Source organism: Strix aluco, chromosome 4 (genome assembly GCF_031877795.1).
Source record: "Strix aluco isolate bStrAlu1 chromosome 4, bStrAlu1.hap1, whole genome shotgun sequence".
Classification (NCBI taxonomy): domain Eukaryota; kingdom Metazoa; phylum Chordata; class Aves; order Strigiformes; family Strigidae; genus Strix; species Strix aluco.
In genome coordinates this window covers 99802667-99824386 of record NC_133934.1, presented here as the reverse complement: position 1 = coordinate 99824386, position 21720 = coordinate 99802667, and the positions used below count along the sequence as shown (strand labels likewise).

The following is a 21720-nucleotide window of genomic DNA, read 5'->3' as shown; positions in this document are numbered from 1 at the left end:
TTTTCAGTGCATATTTCTGCAGTATGTGGGACAAAAATAGAGAAAAAAGAAATAAGGTGACATTTTCTTTTAGAATAGGGATTCTGACCTCTTACCAAATTCAGTGGGGAAGGAAAGTCCTATAGAAAACAGACCAGGGAAAGGGAGAGGGACTCCTATAAAAAGCTATGTTTAGGAAAGAAAGCATGTACACAACTTGCTGGATGTTTTTATTTCATCTGAGCTGTAATGTTTACAGAATTATCTACTGTGAAAAACGAGAGTTGTACACTGTGGTGTATCTTACTCAGAAAGGTTATAAGTTCTTTCAGAGTAAGAGAAACTGAGATAATGGCTGGTTTAGGGCCAAGTCATTCAAATGTTGATGGAAACACAACATTTTCTATCTGAAATAAAGCACTGATAAGGCAACATTTATTCCCACTGGAGAATGTTTCAAATGAACTAGCTAAGTAATTTATGCTCAGAAGTCTCAAAGGAACTAGCGAATCATTGTCAATTTTTAACTTATCTTGGAAAACTGGGAAACAGTGAGATTTGCAAATGTTGTACTATTATCCAGAAGAGGATATAATACAGAATAATAAATTACCTAGTCTGACCCTCATTTCAGGTACAAGAATGGATTTGTTACCTTGGAACTTTTCTGGTAATGAACTAGAGACTACAATTATAATTACTAGTAGTTGGATAGCTTTTTTTGTGAGATCTTTTTCTGTCTGGTTTTGGTTTTGACTGGATCATGGGCATGGTAAACAAAGTACATATGTACACTTGGACTTAATTCATTTACTACATGTGAAGGTTTTTTTGACACAAACACATTTTATGAAATTCACAGGTATGAGCCAGAGGGATTATAAACTCTTCTTTTGATATTGATATGCAGGATCTTTTGGATATTTTTACTTGTTCCAGTTCTAACCTCTCTCTACAAGTATTTTATGGCCTTCAGAGTATGGTTTCTGGATCCTTGAAGGGATGAACAAGGGAAAGGTTATGCATAAATTGTGTGCAAAAGTAACTCAAAAAAATAAAGTTATTTTAACTTGTTTAGATTTGTTACATGATAATTCTTATTTCCACCAGGAAACTGGGAACTGGGGGGTGAAAGGTATGAAAGTTGTTAAAAAGTGCCTAGCTCTATCAGTGAATATTGTACACAGTTTGTGAATTATCCAAAGATTTGTAGGCTATTAAAAATATGGGAGGGATTACTATTTTGGTAATCTAAATCAAGTGATTTAAATGGTTAGAATCCAGAAAAATCGATTTAATGGAAACAAATGAAAAGGAATACATTTTGAATTCAACAAAGCAGTTTATATCTACAGAATGGGAGAAGCTGTCTTAAAAAATCAATGACTAAACCTAGGGTTTAAGTATTATCATAGATTACATTCTCAGCCTGAACTTTCTGTGCTTCTGTGAAAAGAGGGCTAACAAAATTTTTGAATGGATAATAAAGGGGAATGGAGATGAGAAATGCTGGAGAGGATATGCCAAAAAAAACCCAAACCCCAAAACCAAGATCACATAGCTGAGAATCTTGCATTATGGTGTGAGGTGTAATTAATTACATTTATCTGGTATATTGATGGGAAGTTTAAGAGATGGGTTAATAAATGAGTATAAATATTTAAACATACCAATTACATCTGACAGCACAGAGCTTTTTGATCTTGTTGTCAGAAATGAAACACAAGCTAATTACCAGGAATTGAAATTAAGATAATTCTTCTAGAAATAATACACAAAATTATTGGAAGACCTGAAAGGGTCATGGTTCCTTTAAAACAAATTAGATGCACTTTCATCTAACTTGTGGAAGACATTCTACTAGTGGGGAGTACAGAGGGCCACACTGAATAATTACTGTGTCCTTTCTGGTCTTTGAGGATAAGACTCAGTCCCCTCACATGTTTGGGCTTGGGAACAAAAGTAGAGGAATTTAAAGTTATAGAAGACTTGACTGTTCTCCACAGTCTCATCTTTGCACCTCAGAGCAGGGCACTATGTATAATAATATCTCATAATTTAGGCCTTAAAATAATTTCCTGTAAAGTCAAGATGTTTTTGTTTCACTTGATGTATATCTGCATTAATGTATTGTGGTTACTTTTGATTTTTCCTCTCCTCTAAGGCACAGAATGGGTGATGGTTAGAGAAAGGACCACAGATACCATACTGTGAGAAAGAACTGAAACTCATTGTTGTTTTGATTTCAGTTCACAAAAATTTCTTCCTGGCTTGCTTTGCAGAGCGCTGTGGAGTTTCACTTCCCTTCTAATCACGGATACAGTTCACTTAGTCATATCTAGTATAATTGATTATTTTTCCTTCAGGAAGCTGGGTGCTTTCTAACATTTTACTCAGGATACCTCTACAAGGGCTTTTGTCCTAGGGTGATAAAGTGTAAAATTTGATGAGCCATGATGTCAGGCTAGATGATGTAATTATCATTTTTGGCATATATAAAGCATATTAAAACATGCAAAGCAAATGCATAAGAAATCTGCATAATTAGGAATAAGTCTGCACATATCAACTTATTTTAATAAGAAGGTAAGAAGAAATATTTTAAGACTATATTACACATGATGTTCTTCACTGTTTTTTTAGTGGTAAGATTTTTAAGTATCTTTTCTCTCTCTGTTGTGACAGGATTACTTTTGCACATCTATAAGTAAACTACAAAAAGGTTTCTTAAAAAGACGTCTGACAACTCGGTTCTCAAATATCAAAGAAAGAAACCTATAGATGTGACACAGAAACTCAGTGGCAATGCAGAAGACCCTTTTTATCTGGGAATCTTTTCCTCTTTTTCTTTTTGAATCTTGTATGGTGTCTCCTGGCCCTTAGTGACATATGCAGAAATTGAAAGAGCAGAACTGAACAGCAGTCCACCAAAACTATTATCCAGCTGCTGATAAATAAGAACCACTATCTTCAGGAAGGTACAGCTAGCTTATCATAAGGCAATATCCACAAAGAATCCTGTCCTAATCTTAGACAGCAATTGTTTTGGAGCATAAAGCAAGATGTTTTCTATTGTTTATGATTCTTCACACTATCATATAAGTTCTTATAAAAGAAAAGCATATTAGCAATCTCTTTGAAATGCATTCAGTTTAAGTTCTTCAAAATCTTAAGTCCATCAAATCTTGACCACATTTAATAGTAGAGGCTGTAGAGGCTCTATTAAACTTATGTCCTACCACATAAAAACCGATGTTTCTGCTGTTACCTTGCTAGCCTTATTGGACCACAGTTATGACATTGGACAGCAGAGATGGTCTATTGCTCCATTGAATTCTGGCCCATGTATTTGTTTCCAAACAAAGGGACAAGGGGGATATTGCTGAAGATCTACCCAAGCACCTGTTACCTAAGTCATAGGGCCCAGGAAGTCTAACAGATTGCCCTTTCTCAGCCTTATTCTTCAACTTTGTGTGGAAAGCTTTGTTTAGCTGTTACCCTGAATAGGTCTTTTAAATATCTGACTGAAACTTTATAAGGTATGTGGTACATATTAAAGGCTGGAGACAAAAATCAAATTTTTGTATGTTTTTGTCTTTTTTCTCTAGTGTACACTGGTTATACTCTCAACCATGGTCATTCAGTGACAGTTCTTTAAGGTAGATCTTTGAGATGTTTATTTTATTTTGGGTAGCCCCTGAAGTGTGATTGTCCACACAGGGAGATTCTTGTCTCCCGTGACACATAAATGGACGGTACCTTGGTCTACTGTAGACCTGATGCAGTCTGGAAGTACAACTTGATTTGATGACTTTGCACTAGCAGTTTTTAAATTTAATTTCCTCTTTCATCAGGCTGCCATTCAATAATCCTTTTGAACTAAGAACTCCTGATAGTTTAAGCACCCCATAAAACTCCTTATCAATATATTCTAGCCATGCTATAGAAATTGCTATGCCTTCTTGAAGAAAATTATTTTGTCTAAAACTACTTTTATCCAGACATCGTATACTCCCGTTACAAACATTTCATAACTAAGCAATAACATCTGATTTTCTGAAGTATGAATTTAAGATTAAATGTTTACCCCAAGCATACCACTGACAAATTGTACTAGTTTCCTAACTATTTTATTTCTACTAGAAAATGGATTTCTAAACAAGAAAAGTGCAGTGCCTTAACGTAAAATTTATTTTTCGTTTAACATTCTAAGTCATATACTACTGTTCAGTACAGTACAAAGGAATTTTTTTCACTGTTATGAAGTCACAAGTGTTTTCTTCCTCAAGGTATAACTCTACTCCTGTTTTTGTGATAATCATATTATCTTATGCTGGAACTAGTTCTCAACCTTATGCCTCACTACCTGCCTGAGGTAGACTGTTATCACACACAAAACTTACGTTTCTTTTTGCATGTTTTACTCAGATAATCTTGTAAAAAAATTCAACCTGTGCAAATTTTACATGCATCCAATGAAAATATTCCTTTTAGGAGTTCATTTCCGTATCATGCATATATATTCTGTTAGATATTAAAAATAAACAGTTAATTGAATAACAATATATTAAATTGGTCTAATACATTGGAAGCAAAATTGTTGCTGTATTATTAAAAATGTGAATTCATTGCTTATGACTTACATAATTTTCCTGTCCTAAGCTCTTGGCACATAACCAATTACATTCATAAATTACTATACTATGTTTTTAATGAAATAATTCCAGAAACACTGATACTCATTCCTATTAAAAACCCTGGTCAATTAAACTGTTACTATTCTTGAGAACCACAAGTTCCATGATTATAGGACTGTGGACAGAAGGAATGAATACCATATTTAAGGTCCTCCCAGTGAGATTGCCCTGTAAAAGAAATTTGGAAATCTTACCACTCTAGATAGTTGTGCTCCCTTGTTCATGCAGGGACAAAGTTCTGATTAAAGTGTTAATCTTCGAAGAAACACATCAGCTGCAGGATTCATAAGGTTTAAGGCATGGACGGTCATCCAGACCAAATGTTTAAGCTGAGTCCAGGATGAAAATTAACACAAGTGTGATCTCTGGAGCCCATCAAAGCCATCAGGTGCCAGACAAAACACTTCTGAATGTTATTCTGGGATTTCCCCAAGATAGTAGTAATCTTGCAGAATGGTTTCCCCATGTAGTAAATTAACCTGAGATATATGTTATTCGTTTATTAATATGTTATTATAATATACATATGCAGTATTATTATATTTTCATCTTCTAATACGTATTACATATTATAAATATTGTTATAAATAATAGTATTGATAATTGCGTTATTTAATCTTGTTTGGATCTAGGTTATTTATATAAATTTTTTTTTCAGCCTTCTAAAAGGAAAACATTGATTCTAAGTTAGTTAGTTAGGTTTCCTTGAGAAATGGAAAGAAACTTACAGCCATAAAGATTTCACCTATCTTACAGATCTCTCCCAGGCACCTTTAGAAGGCAACTCATTCAGTCCTATTTACCTCCAGCGACATCAGGGTCAGTGCAAACAACCAGCTTAGTCTAGAAACCTAGCTTTTAGACAGCTGAAGTTATATGTCATGAATCCTTTCCCAATTTGAAATGCAGATTTTTCTTCTCCTCCCCTTGGATTACTTACTTGTGGAAATATATAATGTGAGGTTGAGACTGAGGATGCTGTGTGAAACCATTTCATGGTTATTTGACAGTATTCATGTCAAAGGTTTGTTGTTTTTTAAAGAAATATCACAAATTATCATCAGTGTTTCAAAAGTATACAGAAGAGCTGTACTTTCAACAGAGAAAAGGCAGAAAAGTAACGATGCCAGAAACAATAAATTAATTTGCAGATCTATTTTGTTATTAACACTTGTACCTACAGACCCACACCAACTGCAGGGAGCCATCCTGAACTTATATGAAAGCCTAATAGTGTTGTAGAGTTTAGACACTTGTCTTTTAAGTGAATATACCTATGATTAGATGACTGATTTCTTAACTGAGAAGTTTCTTACCACTAGAGGGCTCAAAATTGCTGTGTGATTTTATGTATGAATACATGCATAAACATATATATACATATCTACATACACACACAATGTATGATATGTGTACATCATTCATGTGCATGTTTTATTTGTGTGTACATGGCTATAAACACACATATATGCACATACATATACATGTCAATAGATGATCTATTTTTCTTTTATTTTAAAGGTTTTGAACATTTAAATGCAATTAAAATCTTAAAGATTTTTAATATAACTTTGCAATTCACCATATAAAGGTGAAATATTTCTTTAATTTCATAAAATAATTACAATTTTTAACTTTGTTCTCATATGACCAGGTTTACACAGAATGTTAATTTCATCAAATTGAAAATAATCACAATAAAATACAGTTCAAACTTCCATGACCAATGCCTGCTGTCATCATATGGTTTATTAAGATATCTACACAACACTGAATAACATGGGCATAGTTCATTTTTTTCATAAATTACTTTCCACAGAATGTAATGCAGTCTTGCGGAATCTATCATGCCAAGCATTTTTGTTTGATTATATGACATATTCTCCTGGGAAATCTTAGAGGCTCTAAATAAATAAAATGTTCCTGGAAAGCTGACTGTTTTCTTTCACTAATGTGACAATTGTAATGAAGAGAGAAATGGTTTTCAACCATTTTAAAGTAATGCATTATCTTTGGAGATAGTGTAACCCAGTTCCTCCATGGTATGATGATGCAATAATGAATAATTTACCCATGCAGTTCAAAAGATAATAAACATAATATTTCCAGTCAGACTTGACACATACAAAAGTTTGAGGTATCAGTATTTTTTAAATGTTAGCAAAGTTATATTAATCTAAGAAATCTGCTCAAGAAATCAGTATTTCAAGAACAATGAAGTTTCAGATAATCATGATTAACAATAAGGTATGTTGTAAAAATAGGAAGACAGACACCAAAATCTTTTGCAGACATTTACTGCAATACTACTCATTTTTGAATATAGTTTCTTTAGAATCTTTTCCTGTATAGAAAATCGTGGAAGCACAAGAAAACAGAAGATACTCTTTTGCAGCACTTCAGTGTTTTGATTGTTTGCAAAAAATTATGTTGAATACAATCATGTATATGAATAAAGACCACTCAAGTGAATGAGTACTTGTATAACTGAACCAAATCTTTCAGACTTTGATACAGAATAGTATCTTTGATTTTTTCTGGACTACATGTGATTACTGCCTACATTATCACTAGTACAGTTAGATACTAACAACTGAATAAAGCTTTAACATATTTTTTTTCCCTTATGTGTGTTTTCTTAAATTCTTATAAGTCATACCAGATGTTTCACCTTCATAAAATGGTAAATTCTTCAAAAAGCACAATAAAATAATTGGAGGGGGGGAAGGAAGTTCAGACTAAATAGTAAAGTAGGCTGGAAATACAATTTTATTGCCATGTGCACTTAGCTAAACTTTAAAAGTACAGATTATTATAGTCCCATTTCTGGTAACACATTTACTTTAAAAATAAAAATATGCGCAACTAAACGCAGATATTTTTGCTTTAAAAAAATTAATTCTTGCATGTTTTGCTTTAAAAATTTAGCTTTATTGATTGTGCATGATGTTGGACTAGAATTATAACGTTCTAATAAAAAAATATAATATTTTGTGTACTTTTTCTTGTGTGTAATGCATTCTTTATTTACCAGTCTGTTATCTGAACTTGGAAAACAATATGGCACATTGGATGACAGATATTAAAAGTGGTTTTGTTACTGATAGACAGGGTTGGCTGACATACTCATCACATCACCTTTGGTTCCAGGAGTAAATAAATCATCCTGAAGCCAATAAAGTAGATTGGAATGTATTGAAACTACTTTTACTAGTCTAAAATGATAAGTTTTATAAAATTAAAACACATTTCTGTAACTGGAAGATCCGTTTCCTTAACCACAACCTATTGAAATCAATGAAATTATGTCAGGAATAAGGTTCTATCCAGATGGAGTTAGCTGTTTCATTAGGATCCTAAGGAAAAACATCTTTATCATATCACACCACTGTACAAATTAGCTCTAGTGATTTCACATTTATGTTATTATCCTCAATATAAGAAGGACATAAAACTATTAGAAAGTATCCAGAGGAGTGTGACCAAGATGGTGAAAGGCAAGACTTATGCAGAGCGGCTGAAGTCACTTGGTTTGTTCACCTTGGAGAAGGCTGAGGGGTGCCCTCATCGCAGTTTACAACTTCCTCAAGAGGAGCAGCAGAAGGGGATGTGCTGATCTCCTCTCTCTGGTAACCAAAGATAGCACATGAGGAAATGGAATGAAGCTGCATCAGGGGAAGTTCAGACTGAACATTAGGAAAAGGTTCTTCACTGAGAGGGTGGTCTGTCACTGGAACAGGCTCCCCAGGGCAGTTGGTCACAGCACTAAGCCTGTCAAAGTTCAAGCAGCATCTGGACAACGCTCTTAGTCATATGGTTTAGTTTTAGGTAGTCCTGCAAGGAGCAGGGAGTTGGACTTGATGATCTTTATGGGTGCCTTCCAACTCGAGATATTCTATGATTCTGTGATTCTGTTTCTGTAATCCTCCCATGAGAGTTTATCACTCCTGAAAGAAATAAGACTTAACTGATCACATTAGCTACATCTGCAACTTTGTTGAGAGTTGATACGTCATCACTACCTTATGTCTCAGAATCCTTCACAGAGGAAAAACCAATCAGAGTTAATGTTGTATAAATATTTATTAATAACAATCTAAAAAGAAAATAGCAGTGATTTTCACAAAGATCCTACATGCCACAAGACTTGTAGTGGGTACAAGGAACTGCAAATATGAAATTTCTTATAAGTGTGATGATCAGAACTCCTGATTAAATAAGAGATTTTTTTACCAACTTCAAATGAAATAAGAAACAATTTTACATCACCAGTGTTTTACACTACTTTTTGCAGTAGTTATGCTAATTCAGCGTATTTTACAATTAACTCTTGTAACTTTTCAGCTGAATAGGCTGTTTGTAATTAGTTTTATCTATAGACCTGTATCAGTGTATAGAAAAATTTCTAGAAATAGATTTTAGAGTAATACATTTTTCAATGCATAGAATGGAAAAAATGAAGTAATATTACACTGCCTTGACAACAAGTTTCAAAGCCTAAGTATTTCTTGCTCTTTCAGTACATATGTATGTTAAGGATTTTCTCTTCTTTATAATCATGTCAGCAAAAAAATAAATCATGCTGTGCTATATCCTTGTATTTGTTTTACCCAATTTATGGGAACTTTGTTTCTATGGCTATTGAATTTCAACAGAACTGAATATGTCTCATTATTTGGAGAAAATAAATGCTGTCCAACTCATTAAATCTAGATGAGGTCAATATATTCTAATTCTATTTTTCAGTGTATTATCCAGGAAGCATTTTCTCCATCAAGTTTTAGGCATTTTATAGTCAGTCTCCATATGTTCTCTCTTTCACCAGTGGAAAAAGTTCTCATTGTTGTTGCCTTGGCTTAGGTAGAATCAGGTGGTTTATTTCAGATATCATTTAATATTAACAAAGATGGAAGAGACAAAGATGGAAGAGATGGAATTTTACTTCAGTACATTATTTGTAATCTGTTGGTGGCAATAAGCTTTCAGGTGAGATGGAATATGATAGTTTTAATGAACTTTTTCTTAATTGGACAATATTTGGTTTTTAATCTCTATATAATAACTACAAAACAACATAACCTCACAAGCGAATGGCAGTCATATATTATTTCTATACCTGACACATCAGTCTTCTAAAATATGAAATTTTCTTCTATTTTCAATATTACATGTGCACTACATATATGAAGTTTGTCAAGACTTTCTATTATAAACATGCCATTTTTATCCCAGTGGCTGTTGTTACTCCATGCTTCCCCTCATCCAGGAACCTGTTCTATAATACCGCTGCAATGACACCCTACTGAGTTAAGAAATACCAGGTATTAACCAAACTTAATGGGCTAAAGTGGCAAATATATCAGACTCATCACAGCTTTTATAAACTTTATTTTTAAAAACATGTTAAATCTGGTGTTTAAGTGATTAAAACCCCTTGTTATAAACACATACAATGATTAGAGTTCATTTCCATTTTAAATACTTACTAACAGGCATAGCAAGTCGGGTAAACATGTAGGACAAGATCCCAGGGCTCAGGATTACAGGGATCTAACAGCAGTCAATCCAAAGCAATGACAGCATGTGACAGAGGCAGGAGGTCCACTTATAAATACCTTTGTTGTGAGCCATGATGAATCTGTAATCATTGTTGCTAATACGCACAATGATCTTGTTTCTGGGGTTTTTTTGTGATTTGTACTTTTTTATGGGCATGCATCTCACTTTCAATGACTCAGTTCCGCAGCAATTTTATTTTTACCGTTTCAACATATGAATTTTTCTGTTCTAGAGCAAACAAACCGCTAAATGAAAATAAGAACAAGAAGAATAGAAATATTTAGAAGTTTTGAAACATCTTCCTACTTGGCTAAAATATTACAAAAAAAAATACTACACATAAAATTTATAGGAAACAAATCAGGCTTTTTTATATATATAAAATGTGTAACTTTCTATAACACAATATTTATATCTGTTTATTATCAACATAAACAATGAGTATGTAAAGATTTTCATCTCAACTGTGATTTTTAATTATTGGAAAGTATGTGTTTATTCTTTACTTTTGTAACTGCCAAATTTTAAATTATATACCAGCTGTCATTTTGTTTATATATAATTTATTAGAAACAATAAATTACACATTATATTCCTATTACATATCCCTAAATATTTCTATGCAAAATTCATTCAAATTGCCCATCACTAGAATATGAAGAGAATCTCTTTTATTGCATGAATGCTTTGCAGATTATGTTGATATCTTTTATATAGTTTCCTTTCTGTCTCCACTACTTTTTCCTTTAAGTATTTTGTACTGAATTACTTAAAACCCCTTGAAGTCAACAGAATTATTTTCATCCAGTAGGCCCATGGACTTCTACCTTCTATTTGAAGAGTTTAAAAAAAGAGAAAAGTTTCTAAACATAATATACGTATGTGAAATATTGAAAGCAGTTCATAATTTGTCTGAAAAAATTGTTTAAAAGTCTGCATATTCAGAAGGGCAATCAGGGCTGCAGTAGAAAGATTCCCATTGACTTACTGTATGCTTGGATGAGATTTGGCAGCTTAGATCTGGAATACTGAAGCAATCAGTCTCTCTCCCATTGAATTGAAAACAAAAGAAGCATTAATTCAGCAAGGTAGATGAACATATGCTTTATTTTGAGCATATGCGTTGTTCCATTCACTTTGGTCATGCACCCACTTACAAACATACATAGCAACTTCATGATGTCTTAGTGAAATGCAAATGAAAATCAGTTATATTTTGCAACTAGCATTAAAATAAAAGAGTGATTCTATAACTTATAAGTGACTAAAGTAAAAATGGTATCATATTTTGGTACCTTCTCATGTTTCCAGTGTTGCTTTCACTGAAACAAAATAACAAGATGAAGAAACCCCAAAAGTAATTAATAATCTGCCACCACTTCCTTCTGGCTCAAAATGGTAACTAAATAATTTAGATAGACTTGTACCACTGATGAGCTCTCTGTTTTAACCTCACTGCACTAAGGAATACCCTTTGTCTCAACTAGGCAGCATTGTGTCTAATCCCCATGCTTTTTCTGGGGCCAGATAGCCTTTGTGTGCAGCTGACACACAGATACATGTTTTCATGGCAAACTCTGAGGATATGTGCCAAATCATTCTGGACAATTTATCCTGTCTGTAAGTTTTATATGTTTACCCTCCCCCACCAGAAGACTTTCCAGTTCAGGGGTATTTTGCAGTAATTGATTTCAAGCGGGTAGAAATATAAAGCACTGGAATCATTAATTTTTGTTGGTGAAGTAAAATAATTTATCGAAGAACAACTCTAAGGCGTTTGCTAAACTCTAGGGAAGAATCAGTTGAAGTTCCCAGTGTAACTTCATATTCTTAAAGGTAATAACTATTACCTAAAATCTTGCTGTGCTGAAAATTAATTTGTAATCTACTGGAATAGGCATTTTTATATAGTAAGCCTTAAAAAAGTAGTTTTAAAGATCTCTAGATCTCTACTAGGAACTATTACTAGTGCAATAATATTAGAGATATGACTTTTATCACCTTTCCGTTGACAAAAATCCTACCATTATAATAGTATTACATTTGTAAAAACTACTTTTACTGGAATAGCTTATGATTTGGAAAACTGATTATAAATTATACTGAAAAAAAGTGGGGTTTATTGGTTGTTAACAGTAGGAGAGTTTACTAGTATAATTTTACTAGGATATATTTTTCTTTATTGATATCAAGTACTATACATTTTTGCAGTGAGTAAAATGATCAGAGTAACTCAAATGTTGCTACATAATTTAATATAAATCATGGTTACCACAGAAAAATCAGTACCTTTGTCTTTATTTTCTCATTCTTGTTTTTCCTTTGTCTCCTGTGCAACATGTTTACTTGCCCCCTTTCCATTGCTTTTCCAGCAAGATTTCTGATCTTCTCCACTATAATAACTCCCATTTGTCAGCTGAACTATAGCAAACTTCCAGGCTTCAAAAAGCCTGAATAAGGTCCTATATTGTAACACTACACTTAAAAATACAACCTGGTATTACTAGTTTTAATTTATGAGAACAACCAAAACTGTATTAGACTCTTGGAAAGCATGACTGAGCTCTAGCAGAGACGTCCTTATGACCACTCAGGGGGTTGTTCCAGGTCTTTTGGTTCACAGGAAGGGGGCCAGGCTTGACAACAGAATCAAAAAACCTGATTTTTCTGTTAATGTCTCTTTTTTAATATTTTATTTATCCTAAAGTGTCAAAATTTCAAACAAATAAGACAGTTGGTGATGGGTGGGCAAAATGAGACATAAAATAGTGATACTGCTAGAGCAATTTTAAAAACAGAGATTGGAAACAGGTATGCTGATTCCTTGAAAAATACCCTGTTCACCATACTGTTAGAGGAATACATCCTGAAGCCTCTGGAGTGATAGCTGGCTGAATTCAGTTTGTAGGAAGATGCTTCACTCAATCAGTAACACCATAAATTGACATAAGCTACACAAGGTGATCCTGCTATTTCTCACATACTATGTTACATCACTGTTTCATTACAATGGAATTACTCCTAGTTTGTATCAGTTTTAATGCCTGAAATATCTATTTTCGTATTATAAAAACCCTGAAGCAACTCGCTGCAAAACCCAGAAAATACTACCTATTATTGGAAGGCAATTGAAATCAAGTCTTCAAACACTTTCATTCTGAGAAATCAAAGGTCTTTAAATTACTGTACAGAAAGATCACCATGGAGATGCCTTTTTTGGGTAAGTGCTCAGCCACTGGAGTTTCATGGATCCTGATCCATGTAGTAATTCCTTGGAAGGGATGAAAAATGATCTTGTCCTGAGGCTACCTTGTTTTTTACACTGAGATCTGGATAGGTCCTCAGGTAACCCCAAGATATAAAGAACACATGAACACCTTATAAATCTGATCTACAGATTCAGGAATGAAGAACTGGGAACAATTTGGTTCTTTATTCCTGAAGAAAAGTAAAAAAAAGCTTTTGCAAATTTTGATGAATATTGTGTGAATGGGAGGAGGCAGGTGATCCCTCCTCAATGGACATTGATTTCCTACATACACTCTCTCCTTCTGCCACTAGAAAGAGAGTTTTGGCCAATATATTCATGTTATGATAAATAGTATGGTCAAATTATTACTGATTTTAAGTTACCATCCTCAGCTTACTGGAAAAAGAAACCCACTACACAGTAATGGTCTACAATATGAAAGGGTTTAGCAGCTGTGCATGATCTTTTCTGTGAAGAATGCAGTTATAAACACTTGGCTTTTAGTTTGGCAACGCATATAATATAGGTGTAGACAATAAAAGGAATATAAATATGGGAAAATAGATAATCTGGTCACATTCTGTCTAATACGTGTTTAGCTTTTTTTTTTCCAAACCCTGGGTTTGATTTTCCTAATATTGCTGCTATCTTGGAGAAGTTCCACTGAAACTTAAAATTATTTACTGGTGAAAAACTTCTGCAGTATTTAAACAAGCAAGGATTGGATAATTTAATCAATAATAATAATAGTTTAGCTGATAGTTTATTGGAGGAAAAAAGTTTAATAAACAAATGGTGGAAGTTAAAGACTTGAAAGAGACTTTTGAGTTCATCACTAACTGTAATTTTAGTGAAGCCAAAGTTTAACAGGAATTAGAGAAATTTTTCAGTAATGAAAAACTGCCAATAGTAGCGGCATCATTTGGACAAAGACTGTATCTGTTTTCTTCTACCTAGCCAGGACGTTTAAGAGGTATTGTTTTTCATTTAATGATTATTGGGCTCTGTCATCTTTCCCATAAGGGGAAAAACAAACCGTTCATTCTGTTAGCCAGAGGAGAAAAATCCATCACCTCTACAAGAAATGTGAGGTTGAGTTTTGTTCCACAAAGCGGACTTTATCAGATTAGGTGATGCTTACTAGAACTTTACCTCAGTTATTCTGCAGATGTCTACTTGTTAAAATATGTTTAATTGCTTTGCTTTATGCCTCTTCCTAATCCCTTCCAGTTCTAAGCACAGCTCTTATGTCTGTGGGAGAGATCAGTTTGAACGCTACCATCCACACCTCCACCAGCCAAGAGTGTTTTTAGAAATAAGACTGGCAAATTGAATTTTTATTCCATGCAATCACTGAACTAACTCTTATTGAAGTTACAGAATACATTAACAGGTAGGACATGACTGAAAGAAACAGAAAAGGAATCAAGATCCCACAACACTTGAACAAACTCTGGTTAGATATACCAGTCTAGAGCTGGCTGAAGAACTGAGCAACAGATAACAGATTTGGCAAAAGAGGAAAACTCTGCTGATAAAGACTTTTTTATTGGTCCTTTCTCCATAGAAATCACGACAGAGTGGAAGCAAGGCTATACTACAGGCCTCCACAACTATTTTCATTTGTGCTTCAGACCATGAACAATGCAGGCGGCTGATATACCACAGACCAGTTGCTTGCATTTTGCTAAAAGCTATTTCATTGCTCCCCACCCCTGACAAAAGCACAGCTTGCTTTAAACTCCCCATGACCTCTACCACTAGAGGGCTGCACTTTACGCGATATGCCCCCCCCGACCTCAACTATCACTGCTCCAAGCAGTGAAAAAAGGAGAAATAAGCATATTCTGAAGCATATCTGTAATAATTAATACTTTTATTAATTTTAAATCAGTATTTGTTGAAATGTTTATTATATGCAGGTATTTGCTTAGTTAAGTTGAACTGCTACTAAGAAACTAGCTGAGAGGCTAGTTACATAGCTTTAGATAAAGTCTTCAAAGACAAACCTGTCTATTAGACTATAAAAAACCTACTTAGAGGTACCAGAAAAGTTGAAAGAGCTTGTCTTAGTGGGACTGGGACATAACATATCGGGAAATTATTAAACAAAAGGCATTCTGCAGAGACAAGGGGAGGCACTTGTGAAACAGCTGTTGGTAAAGAAACAGACTAACGCAGGACAGACATCTGCTGAGTCTGAGGAAATTAGGTTTCAGGATTACCACTTTTTCTCTAAACTTATGGAAGATAGATACACAAACAACATACACACCCCTTATCACATTGAAATTCTTTTTTATGCTACACTTTAATATTCCTGTTGTTAGGATGAAACAATACTTTTGTTTAAAGAATGTAATCAAGTAGATGTTTTATAAACTAATTGGAGCTCCCAAAGGGAAGACTTGCAGGTGCTGAATCCAATCAGATCTGCCACATAATTAAAATTGGTGCAGGGGGCACAGTAAAACAGATGTGGTCTTAAAACAAGAGAATTGTTTGATTCAATGTTGCTACAGATGAATGGGACATATTCAGTGAGATAAAGGGAGCAGTGTTATAATTTATCCAGTTCCACTGCGGAAATTGACTCAAGATGGCTTCATTCGAACATTGTGGGGTTTTTGTCTTCAAAATTTTGTATAAGTCATTTGCCTAGTTTACAAATAAAAAGAGGTCTCTTGGGACGGATGACCCTACAAACTGGACCTGAGATTTTCAAGACATGCTGTGCTCTTTCTGGCTCAAATACTAATTAAAATTCTTCAACTGGAACTTAATAAAAAAAATGGAAGAGCTAGAACCAGTCCCCAGCTTGCTGTACCATAATTGTGTCAGCAACTGCCAAGGTAACAGAAGTCTAAAATTTTATTTCAGTCAGTAAACTAAGCAATTATGAGTCAGAGTATCTTAGATACAAAGGGTATATGATGAGTAAGAAAGTTCCATTTTTATACAATGATTTTTCTGACCATATATGCTATCAAATTGTTACTGAATCTGCCGCATCTATTTCATCTGCCTGTGAGGAGGCTAAATATCACATTCCTGGGACATAATTCCCAATGAAGTCATTGAAAGTTTCCTATGTACAGGGCTGGATCGAGTTCTTAATTTGTGAATGCTTTCAGGCAGGATACTGTTTAGATGTTAAAGTGTCCACGTTTTAATATCCTATAATGCATTATGTATCTGGCTTCTAATTTATAAGTAGAGGTGATGTGTTGTATTATATATTATACATGAAATTTGTATTTTAAGTACTAAAAATTGTTTGGGACAATATTAATGGTAAGTGATTACTAAAACTAAGGCCGAGTCTCCTGAGGAGCTTAGAATGGAAATTGGATTTCATCCACAAACAGCCAGGATAAAACCTTGCATAGTAAGAGGAATCAAGTCAGCAGCCATTCTGCACACATACATATCAGCACGAATTTAGCACAGAGCATGGTCTAATGCAATAAACACACATTTCTAAATTCTGTACAGAATTGATGCTCTAGACTGACCACTACCGTTACGGTTATACCGGTTTGAGAAAATTTTTCAGAGTCGAGTAAAATTGCTTTTATAGTACGCAGACGAACCCCCGAGCCGTCCCACCCCCATCCCCCTGCACCTTACAATATTTTCACCCTGAATAGTTTGAGATTTGTAAGCAGAAATAACCTTCGCCGCAGTGAAACACTTCTGAATTTTTCTACAAAATATTTACGTAAGCAGTGCCGCTCTGTGCCACACAGCTCCGGCTAGCCCGGCTGTCACAGTATAAAAATAATATCTTTATTATTTTTCCTACAAGCCTGCGCGATGCAGCCTGGCGCGTCCACGGCTCCCGGCGCGGAACGGCAGCGCTGCCCCCGCGGCGCCCGGCAGGAAGGGCCGCACCGCACCGCACCGCACCGCGGTGGCGCAGCCGGCCTCGACGCGGACGCGTCCCCGCTACCCCACAGCCTCCTCCGGCGTCTCAGCCGTCCTCCCGCGCAGTGGCGGGCCTGTGAGGCGCAGCGTGTCACCCAGGTGACGCTGCATCACAGCGGGGACCCTCCCGGGGCAGGAGCCGGCCTCCCTACACGCCCTCCCAGCCACCGTTGTCGTCGCCGCCGCCGCCGCGCCCCCCGCCCCCCGCCTCAGAGGTTAAGCCACCCCCCCCAACGGCTCTTCCACTCGAGGCCCGTGATTGGCTAGACGTGTCAATCCCAACCTCGCTCTCTTTTGTTCCGATTGGCCGGATCTCCCGCCTGTCTTCGCGGGAAGCCCCGCCCTTCTTTTTTATCACGGCCTTTCCCCCCCCGGCCGCCTCCCCCCCCCCCCCCCCCCCCCTTCGGTCCCCCCCCGCCGCCCTCCCCCCGCCCTCCCCCGCCGCACTTGCACCCCTCCCACGGCTCTAACCTCTCCTGCCTTTTGGGTTTCTGCGGTGTAGCCGAGGGTAGCGGCCCCCAGGCCGGCCGGCAGCCGCCCGTGCGCCCGGCGGTGGCGGCAGGGCGAGAGCGGAGCCGCTCAGGCAGCGATCCCCTCTCCGCCCCCGTGCGCGCGAGCCCGTCACTGAGGGAGGGCACGGAGCCCGGGAGCGGCGGCAGCCGAGCCGCAGCGGCAGGCGCGGCACTAGAGCGGGCAGGGGCGGAAGGGGGCTCGGAGACAGCGTGAATCATCTCCCACTCACTCCCTCGCCCACCATTTACACCGCTCGCTCCCTCCCTCCTTCTCCCCCTCCCTCCCTCCCTCCCTCCCTGCCGCCTCAGTCTCACTCGTTCTCTCTCCCCTCCTCTCCTCTTCCCACTCACTCTCTCCCCTCCTCTCCTCTCCCACTCACTCTGTCCTCTCCTCCTCCTGTCTCACTCTTTTCACTCTTTCCCCTCCTCCCCTCTCCCCCTTTCTCTTCCCTCTCTCGCCCCCCTCGCTCCCCTGTCTCCCTTCCCCTCATCTCCTCCTGACACTGCACTGCAGCTGCTCCTCCAGCCCAGTCCTGCCCGCTTCCCTCCCTCCTTTCCCTTCCCTCCCCCCGGGTGCCAGATAAACAAGGCGCGCAGCATCCTCGACAATCCCGAGCTTAGCTCTACATTTTCGAAAAGGACAAGAGAACGGGACGAGCCCCCTCCCCTCCTCCTCCTCCTCCTCCTCCCCCTTCCTCCTCCTCCTCCTCCTCCTCCTCCTCCCCCCTTCCCTCCCTGCCCCCCCACCACAGAAGGGAAGAGACAATTCTCCTCCGAGCAGCAGCAAACATGATGGCGGCAGCTCCCATCCAGCAGAACGGGACCCACACCGGGGTTCCCATAGACCTGGACCCGCCGGACTCCCGGAAAAGACCGCTTGAAGCCCCCCCCGAAGCCGGCAGCACCAAGAGGACCAACACGGGCGGTGGGTATATCCTCTGTCACCTCCCCCCCCGCCCAACCCACCCACCTCTTCGCTTCCCTACCTGCCTGCCTCCCCCCCTTCCCACCCCCCCACCCCCCCCAAACATTCCCATTTCTCTAATGTTATCATTCATCAAAATGGCGTCGGTTTTCAGCATCTACCAGTCTTTTTATTTAATATCCACGCTGGGGCTGCACAGCCGTGACCCTACGGAGACTAGGAGGGAGCACAAGGGGCTTCTTAAGCCCAGCTATATCCCTCGCCCGTTAACGATGGGCGAAAATAAATGGCAGCTGGAAGGAGACGACAAACGCACTTTCCTCCTTCCACATCCTCTGGGTCGCAAGTTGAATTTCAGCCTTGCCGTGCGTTTTTCTCCTCCTTGGCCTCACTCCTATTGTCAGCGCATACACGGCGTGTGTGCGCCGTGCTGGGGGCGAGGGCTGGCTGGTGGCGGGGGGAGTCGCCTCTCGGCTGCGGGGACTCGCTAGTTAACATCCTGCTCTTCCTGGAGGAGATGAGTTATAACGGGACCAGCATCTCCTCTGTCCGTTTGCACTGGAGTCGTCATAACAATGCACCGAGGCAGAGGTGAATTTATTTGCCCAATATTAAGAGCAGCGGTCTGAGTGTTCATAGTGCATGGTTCAGCCAGCTATGTTAGTACGGGTGGGCACGACTGTCACACACAGGCAGTTCTTGAGACGCTTGTAGTCTTGGATAAGAGAAATAAGGTGAACTGGGATCGTTCCCTCCGCTTAGGGGAAAAAAAAATAACAACTTTGTGAAACAGGTTTCGTGATAAAAATATTGATATCCGTGCCAATGGGACGTTGCCTTAATCACTGGGGAGAGCCTAAGTCTGGGGAACCAGCATATCCTTATTGCTTTCCACTTTTTCGGAGCCGGTTACGGAAGGTCCTTAGGCTTCAGTGTATCTGGATTTAGCAGTGGGGTGAGGGCACTGACAATTGTGAGTTGCCGAATCAAACTGGGAATCCTTTTTTTTTTTTTTCTGTTCCCCCTTCATTCATTCCATATATTTTTTTCCTGTTCCGATTGTGTGCTTTAGTGCTAGTGGTGCGTAGAGGACTGGCATTGTCTTATCACCTTTTAAGTGTATTTAAAATAAGTGACTTAGGCTTTTGATCAAATGGGAAAAATTCTTCTTAATGTCCTTTAATTAATGAGCTTAAAAGATATCATTGTCTCTTAAGAAGTGCTAAAGGAATACACCAGGATTACTTAGGCAAGTGATTCCATCCGCACCATGTTGAGTTGTTTTCTTGGCAGTGGCTGCAATGCTTGGAATAAAACCCCACATTTTGGGTGGGTTATTTGGTAGCAGAGTAGTCGTTTTGCTCACTTAAGAAGAATGCAGGCAATAGCTAATTGCTATTCTCATGTGTTTGCTAATGACAAACAAATAGCCCATCAGAATTTAGAATTCATTCCATTTTAGTTTTGTCATTTCTTTTGCAGTATTTTCAAGCAAGGTTGTAGTTGTCACTAGGCACGTTTTCGTGCAGGGCTTTATTTTTTTCACAGGGGTCCGATCATTTCTGCATGCTTGTGGTTGCCATTGGGAAAAAAAAATCCACCTTTGAAATATAATTTGGATTTTATTCTTATTCTTTTATGAAATTAAGGTATCTATGTGGATTCTTTAATTTGCTCAGAATAAACGTACATATTTTAAAATGTGAAAAGCATAGTCTAAACATGTCTTGTAGAATGACGCAACTGGTTAGATGTAAATGCATGAATTAGTGGATGAGTTTAAAGATGTAACATTTTGTTTGTGGGTCTGGGGAGGAAGAATCAAAGTTTGTAAGCCATATTAACCATGCATATCTCAATTTTTCAGAGGATGGCCAGTATTTTCTAAAGGTCCTCATACCTAGTTATGCTGCTGGATCTATAATTGGGAAGGGAGGACAGACAATTGTTCAGTTGCAGAAAGAGACTGGGGCCACCATCAAGCTGTCTAAATCCAAAGATTTTTACCCAGGTAGGTGCAAAAATTAGCCAATTCTTTATTTTTAACCCCAAGGAATGTATGTACGTGTCACTGTGTTTCATATATTGACCACTAAGCTTCCAAGGCAGCTGGAAGCATTATGTCTCAGAAAAGTATGTTACAAAGTGCAACAGTGAATATAATGTTCTGTCTGTCTTGGTCTATGGAATGGACTGGGCACTAACTGCTTGAAATATGTTTGAAGATGTTTGCAATGTTGCTGCAAAAGAATATTTTCCTTAACATTTTGATTGCTTTGGTTTTTAGTTTAAAAAAAAAAATAATCTAGCTTTAAGGAACCAACTTGACAGCTGGCGTAAAAGTAATTGTTCGTTTGAAGTTTCCAGACATTGTAATGACAATTAAGCTAGAATGAGTAAAAATGAGAGGCTGCCTCTTAAAGAATGGGCCATTTACTATAAATCCATTATGTACCTTCTTTCTGCTTCACTGCTTTGTTCACTGGCTCTGGAGTGAAGTAAAGAGGACAAGTGCTGCTCTTTAGATATTCTTTATATTATGTTTATCATGATGGTGGAAGAAAACTGTATTATAAAAGTGAAATACTTTGGATAAATAAAGAAATAAGTATTTTATATCAACTGTATTAATGCACAATAAAAGTTTTAATATTTGCCTATAATAATAATAATAAAAATACCTGATTTAGCATTTCTCCTTTATAAGATTTCTGAAGTGGGAGTCTTACATAATGATATATAAGATTTTAGCTTCTGCAGTTGAATAAGCATTTTTTTTCATAAAGATGAAGAAATTAGCATTCTGTAATTGGACTTTGTTTTAGAGGACTTTTTAAAAACATGTGAAATAATATAGTGAACGCTTTTTTG

The 21720-nt window shown here is 37.5% G+C and overlaps 1 protein-coding gene and 1 long non-coding RNA gene across 5 annotated transcripts in view; one reads left to right on the top strand and one right to left on the bottom strand.

Annotated features, from left to right (window-relative positions):
- The window catches only part of LOC141923414 (uncharacterized), a 69479-nt gene extending 51464 nt beyond the window's left edge, over nucleotides 1-18015 (bottom strand). For all 3 annotated transcript variants that reach the window (XR_012623290.1, XR_012623288.1, XR_012623289.1), the window contains exon 1: nucleotides 17884-18015. This is a non-coding gene — a long non-coding RNA (uncharacterized LOC141923414). The remainder of the gene's footprint in view (nucleotides 1-17883) is intronic.
- A 156-nt stretch (nucleotides 18016-18171) lies between these two features.
- Nucleotides 18172-21720, top strand: part of NOVA1 (NOVA alternative splicing regulator 1) — a 155734-nt gene continuing 152185 nt past the window's right edge. For both annotated transcript variants that reach the window (XM_074824536.1, XM_074824535.1), the window contains exons 1-2: nucleotides 18172-18849; nucleotides 20717-20860. In XM_074824536.1, coding sequence (XP_074680637.1) covers nucleotides 18714-18849; nucleotides 20717-20860 — 280 coding nt within the window. In that variant the 5' untranslated portion in view covers nucleotides 18172-18713. The remainder of the gene's footprint in view (nucleotides 18850-20716; nucleotides 20861-21720) is intronic.